At 56.7% G+C, this 11,159-nt stretch overlaps 1 protein-coding gene across 1 annotated transcript; it reads left to right on the top strand.

Annotated features, from left to right (window-relative positions):
- Nucleotides 1–209: 209 nt before the first annotated feature.
- Nucleotides 210–10,194, top strand: CIMAP2 (ciliary microtubule associated protein 2; the record flags this gene model as incomplete). Its single annotated transcript, XM_081214683.1, is given in 10 exon segments — nucleotides 210–275; nucleotides 277–369; nucleotides 826–990; nucleotides 1,195–1,317; nucleotides 6,474–6,611; nucleotides 6,748–6,807; nucleotides 6,811–6,835; nucleotides 6,838–6,887; nucleotides 8,776–8,937; nucleotides 10,015–10,194. Coding segments are annotated over 10 exon segments (1,062 nt in total).
- Between the last annotated feature and the right edge of the window lie 965 nt (nucleotides 10,195–11,159).

The raw sequence follows: 11,159 nt of genomic DNA, 5'->3' as shown, positions 1-11,159 counted from the left end.
TGGGGAGGAGGAGCCTGCGAGTGCAGGGGGTGGGGCGGCCGGTGGTTGCACTGAGAAGGTGATTTTGAGTAAAGGTTCCCAGCAGTGGGTTAGGGGACCAGACAAGGGTGGAATCTAGGGAGAGGGAACCTGGAAGGACGAAGACCCTGAGGAGGCGGCAGCCCTGGCCTCAGCCTTCATGGGCCAGCTCCAAAGTCACCTCCCGTGGGATGCCAACTCCCCCACCACCCAGAACTGCCCTCATCAGGGCTGGGTGCCTCTCTCTGGGCATGTGTCCCTCCCAGGTTTGACGTCTCTGCTGTCTATCCCAACCAGAAGTTCAGCACCTTCAGGGAGGCCCCGTACTGCAGGGTTTACTCTGTGGACGTGGTGAGTTTGCATAGCTTCCCAAGTCTCCCACGTGGTCTGGCCACTGCCCCTCCGAGTCCCTCCCCGTGACAGATGAGCTGATCTGTGTAAGGGGCATGCCTCACACCCCTCCGTGACCTCAGCCCACAGCTCAGAGCTTGACTCAGAGCTGTGGCCTCGATGTGTTTGATAAACGCAGGACTGTAGTGAAAACAGCATGGGTCGGATCCACAGAGACCTGGGTTCCACTTGCAGGTCTTGCACAGACTGGCTGCGGGCCCTCTATGAAGTGTAAGGGGGCCAGTGACAGAGGACGCCATGGCTGCACCTTGAGGGCCAGGCTCGGGGCTGGGGGAGGGGCCCCCCGAGGGGTATTGCCTGTCCACTCCCAGGTCAGGGTGACAGCTTGACGAGGACTTGCTCCGTGGGTGGACTGGTGGGTGCGGCTGGCCTCGCTCAGACTGTGCTCTGACTCAGTCCCACATAGGACCTGGGACCTATGGCTGCAAGGAGACCTGCTTCAGCGTCAAGAAGTTGAAGAAGGAGGTGGGCACAGGCTGCGCCAAGGCCCAGGAAGCCAGCCGGCTGACGCAGCTGCCCCGCTTCCAGTACCGGGCCATCCTGAAAGAGAAGCGGCAGCAGGTGAGGCCCCTGGGGCCCCACCCTGCCCTACCGCTGGTGCCAGGTCCTCCTGCCCGGTCCTGCCTGCCCCCAGGGTGGCCTGCAGTGTCCTCCCAGGCCCAGGTAGAGCTCATCCTTTAAGGAACACATCCTCGCCTGGGCTCCTGCCCACGTGGACACTCCCAAGTGTAAAGTTTTCACCTCTGCTCTCTTCTCTGGGGGCAGAAGGAAGAGCTGGGACCTGGCTCCTACAGCTCCAAAGACTTCTTAGAAGAGTTGCAGGAGAAACCGGGCAGCACCCGGGGGCTGCTCAGCTCCGGGGAGGTTCGCTTCCGAGGACTCATTGGGGTAGGTGTTCTCATACACGGAGTGGGATCCCTCCTACCCTCTGCTCTGTCCGAAGAGCTTGCAGCCTGGGTGTGGCTGGAAGCACCCTTTCTCCTACTGTTCTTCTTCCCAGGCTTGGCCAGCCTCCCCTCTGGGACCCCACAGCCCCTCTGCTTTCCAGTGCCACAGCTTTCAGCCCACTGGCTGTCGTAGGTTTCTGCATCTCCCCCACCAGACCAGGAGCTCCCTGCGGGCAGGGATGGGTCTGGTTCATCTTTGAGTCCCTGGCACAGAGCCAGGCATACATTAGGAGCTCAACAAACTCCTCCATATCTATAGTCATCCAGCCATCCAGCAAATAATGGTTGAGCGCCCTCTAGTGCCACGTACTGTTCCAGGCCCTGGGGATCCAGCAGTGATGAAGACAAGATCCCTGCCCTCATGGAGCTGTGGTCCTAGTGGTAGAAACAACGGTACAGAGAAGCAAATCACATGTAATGAGGGCCATGAGGAAAAACGAGACAGGGAGAGATGGCGAATGATGAGGTGCCATTTATAGGGTAGTCAGGGAAGACCTCTGGGAGGAGGTGGCGTTCGAGCAAAACGAACGGTAGGTGAGCAATGGAGTCTCACGGAATCTGTGAGCGAGGGGGAGGAGGCAAGAGCAGAGGGGTGAGGACCAGGATATGAGGCCCTTCTGGCAAGGTGAGGGCCTCGGGTTTGCTTCCAGGTGCTGTGGGAGGACAGCGGAGGAGGGTTTTGATGGGGGGTTACTGAGTGACATGCTTGTGGGGGAGGGGGTCGGAGGCATCTAGATGGGAGGTGGCTGTGGTGAGAGGTGGGGGTGGCGGGAGGGCTGCCATGGCATCGGTGTGGGTCGGGATGAGTGGGGTTCAGGCTCCATAGGGTTGTGCAGGCAAAGACAGGAGTCATGCCCACACTGCCAGTGCTGCCCCTCCTCCCCTGCCCCTCACGCTCTCTGGGCTGGACACCCTTGCCCTCCTCACTCCTCAAAGTGAGGCAAAGCACTCGCCCTGTGCTTTGCTCCTGCTCTCCCCTCTACCAGAAGTGCCATTCCACCCCCAGCGGCCCCTTCACCTAAGGACCCCCTGATCATCCCTCAGCTCTCAGCTCCGAGGTCTGACCTGACCCCATGAGGTGCCATCTCCCTTTCCCAGGAGCCCCGATTGTGGCTGTGGGTTCAGTGTCTCTCCCCCAGTGCACAGCAGCCCCCGAGGGTGGACCACATCTGCCCGGTTGGTTCGCTGCAGAATCCCCAGGTCCTAGCAGCGCCTGGCACATAGTAAGCACGTGATAAGTCTTTGTGGACTAAGCCCATGCCTGCCTACTAAGTACTGGTTCTCCAAAACACTCTAATTTTTTTTTTTTTTTTTTTCTGCACGCGGGCCTCTCACTGTTGTGGCCTCTCCCGTTGTGGAGCACAGGCTCTGAATGCGGAGGCTCAGCGGCCATGGCTCACGGGCCCAGCCGCTCCGCGGCATGTGGGATCTTCCCGGACCGGGGCACGAACCTGGGTCCCCTGTATCAGCAGGCGGACCCTCAACCACTACACCACCAGGGAAGCCCCTCACTCTAATTTTTTATAACCACTCCAGACGAGGCCCTGGAGACTCAGAGAGGATAAACATCTTGCCCCAGTGGGCCAAATGGGCAAACCCCAAGCCAGGGCCTTTCCTCCACACCCCACCACTGTGAAACCTTCTATGGAGCCTGGGAATTACTCCTTGCCACGTTCAGGGGACGTGCACATGCATCCTCAGGTGCAGAAGCTGTAACGGCACGGTAGGGAGAGGCGCTGCCTGGAGGCACTGAAAAATGAGTGATCACCTTCAAGCCTAAAGTAATAATAGCCGACACAATGCAGCACTTGCCATGTGCCAGGCACTGTTCTAAGCACTTGAGTGTACTAATTAATGTAATCCTCACCACAACCCTGTGAAGCAGGCACTATCATCGCCACTTTACAGACAGAAACGAGCACAGAGAGGTTAAGTGACTGCCCAAGGTCACAGAGCTACTAAGCGGCAGAGGCAGGATTGAGTCCAAGGTGTCCACGCATAACAACTGCACTTGACCCGTAGGCTGGGCTCACTTGGATTGTTCCTTGACCATCTGTGGAGGACAGGATCTAATGGCAGAGCCCAGCCCCACTGAAGGCAGAGGAGTTGGGGGAACAAATCAGACGCTGTCTGTTTCCTCCTGTTCCCGGTCCCCAGCGCTGGAGCATCTGCAAGGGTTGGCTGAGCAGGGTGAAGGTCCCACGGCCTGTCCCTCCATTCTAGCTGTCTCTTCTCCTCTCTGGTCCCCACATCTGCTCCTGCAGCAACCTCACTGGGCCCTGCGGGATTTCCCCGAGCCACTCTCCTGGGCTTGGGGCTGGACAGAAAGTTCAAGGACATGGCACTGCCCCAGTGGGCAGAAGGCAGCCCCGGGAGAGCTCACATCCAAGGCCTGACTTTCTCAGCTGTCATCTTGCTCTGGGCTGGGAACCTGATGGCCTCCTCTGGCCTCTGGTCCCTCCGGTTATCCCCCCAGTGTGGGTGGGACAGGCCTACAAATGCCACCTGTGCAGGGTGCTGACTTCTCCATGGGGGCCTCCCCAGTGCCAGTGCCAAAGCTGTGGGTGCCTGCTTTGGGTCCTGTGAATCCTTCCCCAGAGCGGATGGGCTGTTGAAGCACACCCCTGCAAAGCCAGTGCCTTCTCTGCTGGCACTGGGCTCTGCCTCCATCCTCCTCCTAGTAAGCTCTGCCCTCCCTTGGCTTTGGGGACACTGGGCTCTGTGTCCTTGGAGCTCCTCCGCCAGCCTCCCTCCATGGCTTCTCTTTCCCAGGCCCTGCCCTCCCCACCACCCTCTGTGGGGTGTTCTCTCTTGCGCAGCCAGGCTCCATGCACATGGCTTCAGCTCCCCACCCCGGGGTCCTCCAGGCTTCTCAAACTCTGCATGCCCCCCTCCTGCCATGTCAGCATCTCCCACAGGCCTGCTCTTCCTGGGCAATGGCACTGCCCAGCGGCCAGAGCCAGAAACCCATGGGCACCTTGTTCCCCTGTAGTCACGGGGGTCTGTGCTTCTGTCTCCCATCCTCCTCCTTCCATCCCCTTGACCTCTGCCCAAGCCCTAGCCACACTCTCCCTGCCCAGGGGCGCCCCCAGGACTGATTTCCTGGTCACCTACTATTGCCCCAGTCGCCTTCCTAAGTGTCCTCATGCCTCAGAATCAAGTCTGGATGCCTCGCTTGGCCTTCAGGGCCTTCCCATTCTCTTCCCAGTATACCTTTCCCAACTGGCTCAAAGGTGCTCTTCTGGCTCCCTCTACCTGGGACACCTGTCCCTCCACTTCGCCTTCTGGGAAGATGACTCTTTCTTCAAGATCCACCTAAAAAAAAATCTTGTAAGTGACAATTCCCACTTCCCCCAGAATTAAGCACTCCTGCCTGGGTCCCAGAAGCCCTGAAACATAACATTCTAGCTAAAGTCAGGGGTGTTCACATCAGCCCAGGTGTGTTACTGCACCTCTGAACCTGAAGGTTTGAAGGGAGAGATGAGGCTTTGCCGACAGAGTGCCGGCACTGGGCTCCTCCTGGTCTGTGGAGCTCCGGGATCAGCAGCTCCGCCCCTTTGTTATAACCCTCACTTCTGAGGTCTCCCTAGACACCGTGGGGCTTATTTCTCTCCCACCTCTGGTGCCTGCACAGTGCCTGGGAAACAGTAGAAGCTCAGAAGGATCATGCATGGATTTTGAAGTTAGAACCCTTGTGCTGCCCCTTTCTGGAGGTGGGACCTTGGGCACAAGGTTTGCCTCTCTGAGACTCAGTTTCCCCATCTATTGATTGCAAGCGGCACTGATTTGATCTCATCAGGATGTCTCTAGGACCAAGATATTAAGGCGAGTAAAGCAGCCAGCACATGATGTTGAGACCCACTTTCCTACTTTGGGGCTTTTCTCCTGAACGTACCTGGAAACCCTGGGCCCTGGAAGGAGGCAATGTGCATTCTGGTTCCTCTGAGGGTGAACGAATCTGATGCCTGCCACAGCCTGACTACCCACCCTCTCTCTCAGGTCTGGTTCTGGGCTGCGTCCTGGGAGGTTCCAGGGACTGGAGGTAGGCAGGGCCGAGCCATCTGTGGAGTGGCAGCGATCCCGTGTGGCTAAAAGGTGCAAAGCAGCAGAAAACATCCTGCCTGGTCATGACCCAAAGATGGCTACCCACTCACCCACCTGTACTGCAGGGTGGCTCTTCTCATTCCACCTACAAAGGCCATATTTCCGACCCTGGCAGTCGAGGCTCCAGATGCTCATTCCAGCCACAGTTCTCAACCTCTCCTACATCTTTCTCTCCTACCCCGCCCCACCAAGACAGCCACCCCACCCTGACTTATTAGGTGTTGGCACCCACTATGGGCTGGGCACGTGCAGGAGGCTTTATAGACGTTATTTCATATCATCCTCATTACCTTGGAAGAAAGTTCTACTGTCCCTGTGCTTGAAATGTGGGCCATGAGGCTAAGAAGGATTAAGTGGCATGCCCAAGGTCACTCAGCTAGGAAGCAGTGGAGTCAGGATTCGAACCCAGGACTCCAGATCCCTCCAGGTCGCAGCACTGTTCACAGCCCAGTGGGAAACCCATTCATGTAAACGTAGGGCTATATCACAGGGGTGTAATGGTTGGGATTTCCGAGACCACCAAAGCAAGCAGCTGTCTGGGGTGATCAGGGAGGGAAGGCTTCATTCCCAGGAGAGATGACATTCGAGCTGGCTTTGCAGGATTAGAAGAATTTTCCAAGGCCAAGAAGGCAGGAAGGGCATTTTGGGTGGCAGTAATGGCACAAGCAAGCAAAGGCAAGGAGGTGGCCAGGATGGCATAGGTTTGGGGACCAGCAAGGACCTCACTTTGGCTGAAGCGTCAGATGTAGGAAGGGAAGAGTGAGGGGTAAGTTGGACTGACCAGTGGGGCCCCAGTGAAGTCTGAACTTGAAACTGAGGGTCTGAGCAGGGGCAGAGGCTCACAGGCCCACAGTGCTGTGTGTTTGGGGGGCAGTTAACACACAGGGGCTCTGAAAATCCCGTTACCCTCGGGGGGACATCTCTTCCTCAGGTGCACTCAGAAGCACAAGGCCTCGGACTAACGGCTTTTATGTCCCTCCCTCTTGCCCCCAGAACTACTATCCAGGCCCTAGAAATTATGGGGAGAAGGGCAACCCATACACGAAGCTGGAGGAGAGTGCCTGGAACTGGTCTCATTCCAAGGGCCTCATGTGCAGGATGACCAACAAACAGCCCCCCTTGGCTCATCAGGTAGCCCCCTACCCTGGCCAGGCCTCGCCCACCTTCCTGTGCAGACCTGGGTGGGGGGACTCCAGGGCAGATGGGGAAACCGAGGCCCCGAGGGGGTGATGGACCTGCAGGGATTGTGCTCTGTGCTCTGTTCCAGGGGAGCAGTCTGGCACTGGGCACCTACGCCTTCAAAAGTGGCATCGAGGCGTACCTGGCATGATCCATGGGCACCTGCGGCCTCTATGACACTTTGGTGACCGAAGCAAGCTCCAGCCTTATGGACATTACTCTGTGCAGGTGTGTACCCAGCCGGGCTATGGCTTCCCTGGCAGGAAATCAGGCCTCACCTATCCACAGCAGCCTGTGTGCTAGGCTCTGCGCAGGACACTTCCCATAGCCTGCTCACTCCCTCTTCCCAGCTAGGGCAGGGTAAGGCACCCTGTGTTAGAGGAGGAGACTGAGGCTAGCCACGCAGCTGGTAGGGGCAGAGCCGGGATTGAACCCCACGGCATCTGTCTGGCTTCACCTCCAGTCCCCTCTCCTCTGTACCAGCACGAATCGCAGGGGAGGTGCAGGGGGCCCCAGGGCCAGGCCTGGATGGGAGACAGGCTGCCAGGCCTGCAGGGACCTGGATGGTACAGGCCTGGGTGTCCTGCTGTTTTGGAGACACTTCCCAGCCATCTCGGACCCAGCTAAGCTGACTGGGTTAGTGGCAGAGAACTGGAGGGTTGGGAGGGGAAGCTGAGGTAGAATTTTAGCTTGATGCCCCCCTTTCCTGTACCAGTCAAATTCATGTTGTGGGATCCCTAGCACCGTGGGCTTTGCTTTCATAGTAATTGGACTTAAGTATTTGTCTAACTGTTTATTTTGTCTCTACTGTGCCTTCACTCTTGTGTGCCTTGGGCCAGGTAATCTTCTAGGTGCAGAGGAACCTGCCCCAGTGGTGCTTACTTTCTAGTAAGTGCTTACTTTCTAGTGCAAAAAGAAACACAATCGCAAGTGAAAACAATATAGAATGTTAGCAGGGAGTGGGTGCCGTGGTAAAGGCATCAGGAGTGCTAGGAAGCGGGGGTGGTGAAATGTTGAAATTCTTTGGGACCAGCTGGTAAATAGCCACTGAATGAGCCCTGCAACCTGGCTCCTCCCTGGGGCTTCCCAGGCCTCCCCATGACCAGCTACTAAGGTGTCCTGCCAGCATAGCAGGGGCCTCAGACACTCCGTAGGCCCTAGAGCCAATGCCCAGGCCACAGGATGTTATTTTGCGTTATCTAAAAAAATAGACATTTTAAAGAGCAGTTTTAGGTTCACAGCAAAACTGAGCAGAAAGTACAGGGTTCTCATGTTCCCTCTGTCCCCGCTACATGCCCAGGCCCCCACTATCAATAATCAGCACGAGGGCTTCCCTGGTGGCGTAGTGGTTGAGAGTCCACCTGCCGATGCAGGGGACATGGGTTCGCGCCCCGGTCCAGGAAGATCCCACATGCCGCGGAGCGGCTGGGCCCGTGAGCCATGGCCGCTGAGCCTGCGCGTCCAGAGCCTGTGCTCCGCAACGGGAGAGGCCACAACGGTGAGAGGCCCGCGTACCGCAAAAAAAAAAAAAAAAAAAAAAAGAAAAAAAGAAATCAGCACCAGAGGGGAACATTTCTTACAATCAGTGAATCTACATTGACACATTATTATCACCGAAAGTCCATGGTTTACATTAGGGTTCACTCTTGGTGTTGTACATTCAATGGGTTTGGACAAATATATAATAGCATGTATCCACCATTATAGTATCATACAGAGTAGTTTTGCTGCCCTAAGAATCCTGAGTGTTCCCCCGTCACACCGGTTTTTAAATATTTGAACTATCGCTCCTGCTCAGAACAGTGCCTGACTCAGTAAATGTCCACGAAACAAGTGAAAGAAAGAAGAAATGGATGAAGGCAAGCTGGGCTGCAGGGCACTGAACGGACGAGGGGCTGTTAGAGACCCCATCAGACTCACCCCACCCCTGGCTGGGGGGGCTTCGTCTCTGTCGCCCAGGTCAGGGTGGACTGGCCTGGCCATGGGACAGTGGCAGGCATGGGGGAGAGAGATGCCTCATTGGACAACTGCTTGTCTCTGATTGTGGTAAGGGTCCAGAATCGCAGCTCTCGCTTTTCCTGACATAACATATTCTTTTTCCTCCTCTGTTTCTCAGAAAAAACGGCCCAGGGAACTGATGAATTTCAAGAGCTTCGTGGAAGAACTTAACTCATGTCACAATAAGAAGCGTGGAGTTTTTTCAAAAGTTTCCCGCAACCCGGAAGCCCCTCCAGAAAGAATTTATTGGGCCACACTTAGCCAGTGTCCCCCCAAACTAGTCACTGTCCCCCTATGGCCTTCCTTCCTTCTTCTCTTGGAAGGGGGCTTTCCTGCGGGGGCAGGGTGGGGTGGAAGTGGCTATTTCAGCCGAAAGCTCACCGTTGGGTACCAGACTCACCTGGTTCCCAATCCTGGCATTGTACTTACTAGTCACATTGGATCAGTGTCTGTCACTCTCTGAGCCTTGGTTTATATGCTTGTCCCATGAGCGTGACCAGGTGGCTGTGAGAATTCAATAAGGTTAGTACTAGAGCCTATAGCATGGAGTCTGGCACCCAGGAAGTGCCCAGTGGGCATTGATCTCTGCCCCTCCCTCCCCTTTAGAGAGGATGAGGGGAAAACTGGAGCGGGACCAAGTGTGAATAAGGGGTCTGTCCGACAGAAAGCCGCACACCTGTTCTATTTAGGGGAGTGGTGGGCTCCTTTCTGGGGGCTCGGCAGCCAGTCATCTGAGTAGGCTCTGGACATTAAGTCGACCCCCAAGCAGGTTCTGCCCACCCAGGGAGGGAACTGCTAAGGGCTTGGGAAGGTGGGCGTGTCCAGGGGAATGAAAAAGGGTACCCACATTTCCTGAATACCTGCTCTGGGGCGGGCACCTTTCAGCCCCCTGGAGGGAGGGATTGTCTTTTGCATTTCATGAAAGGAAACTGAGGCCCAGAGATAGGAAGGGATTTGCCCACGCTCCCAGCAAGGGGGAGAAGGAGCCAAGATTGGAGCCCAGCTCATTTAGCTGCAAAGTCCGTGTGGCTTCTGCTCCCCAGACTGGGGTCTGGAGCACCTCTCTGGACCCTGCCAGACCGGGAGGGCCCTTGGGAACCTGGAAAGAGGTTTCAGGCTGATGGGTGGGCACAGAGTGGGTGGCAGGGGTCATGAGAGTACCCCAGGGCCCCTTCACCCCCAGAGGATGGGCTCCTGGTAAGTTGGGAGGTGGCCAGGTACCTCCCACCAGCCTTGGCTCAAGTCTCAGGGCTGCCAGGGGGGTGAGGTCAGCTGCCCGGAGCCTTCATCAGGCCTGGCCCCAGGCTGACCACCGCCAGACCTCGCCAAGCTTTCAGCTTTTGTTCCTCACCTCTAGGCCACATCTGGTCCCAGTACGTGGCTTCCTCCAGAGAAGGAACGCAAACGCATCAACCAACCACCGTTCCTGCCGTCTCCCAAGCGGATAGGCATAAAGGCCTCCCAGATGATTCTGGGAACCTGGGTGAGTGGGTCTGGGTGGGGGATACACAGTGAGAAGCAGGGAACCCTCTCCTAACTCTGCAGGCAGCCCCAAGTTCTCCTTCCCCCCGGGAACTGATTCTCTGAGGGAGCCAATCCCACCTCATTTTTTTCTCCCAGGGACTAGCACCCACTCCCACTTTCTCATTTCTCTCAGGCAGTGGTTTTTCAAACTTGAGCAGGCATTAGCCTCACCTGGAGGGCTTGCCCCACGCCAGAGCTTCTGATTCAGTAAGCCTGGAGTGGGGCCTGGGAACTTCCATTTCTAATGAGTTCTCCGGTGATGCTGATATTGCTGTTCTAGGGACAAGTTTGAGAACCACTGTGCTAATGGACATCACCCAGAGCCATCCCACTCTCTTATTTTCTAGGGAAATGCTCCCTCCATTCTCTTCATATTTGTCTTGAGGCCTCAGGGGCAGCTCCGGGACTTGGCCTATGTCTCATCTCTGGTTGAGCAAGTACCCTCTCCTCCCCCTCCCCCTCCTCCCCCTCCTCCCCCTCCTCCCCCTCCTCCCCCTCCTCCCCCTCCCCTCTCCTCCCCCTCCTCTCTCCTCCCCCTCCCCAGAGGCAGCCAGCCCCCATATATGATGTAATCTTCGGTTTGTTGGTGTTCTTGTAAGACAGCTAAGCTCTTGCCTTCGTGTGCCTGCCTTCTTCATTCACCAGATGGCATTGGGCATCAGCCTCATTCCGTTTCTCATTCCTGTCCTTCATTTTTTTTTTTGTTTTTTTCTAGTACGCGGGCCTCTCACTGTTGTGGCCTCTCCCGTTGCGGAGCACAGGCTCCGGACGCGCAGGCTCAGCAGCCATGGCTCACGGGCCCAGCCGCTCCGCGGCATGTGGGATCTTCCTGGACCGGGGCACGAACCCATGTCCCCTGCATCGGCAGGCGGACTCTCAACCACTGCCGCCACCAGGGAGGCCCTGTCCTTCATTTTTTAAGCCCACCTTTTACTGGGGTCTAATAACCATACAGAAGGCAGCATGAGTCCTAAGTGA

The sequence above is a fragment of the Mesoplodon bidens genome, assembly GCF_964165515.1.
Source record: "Mesoplodon bidens genome assembly, chromosome: 2".
In the NCBI taxonomy this organism is placed as follows: domain Eukaryota; kingdom Metazoa; phylum Chordata; class Mammalia; order Artiodactyla; family Ziphiidae; genus Mesoplodon; species Mesoplodon bidens.
This window is presented reverse-complemented; position numbering and strand designations above follow the sequence as displayed.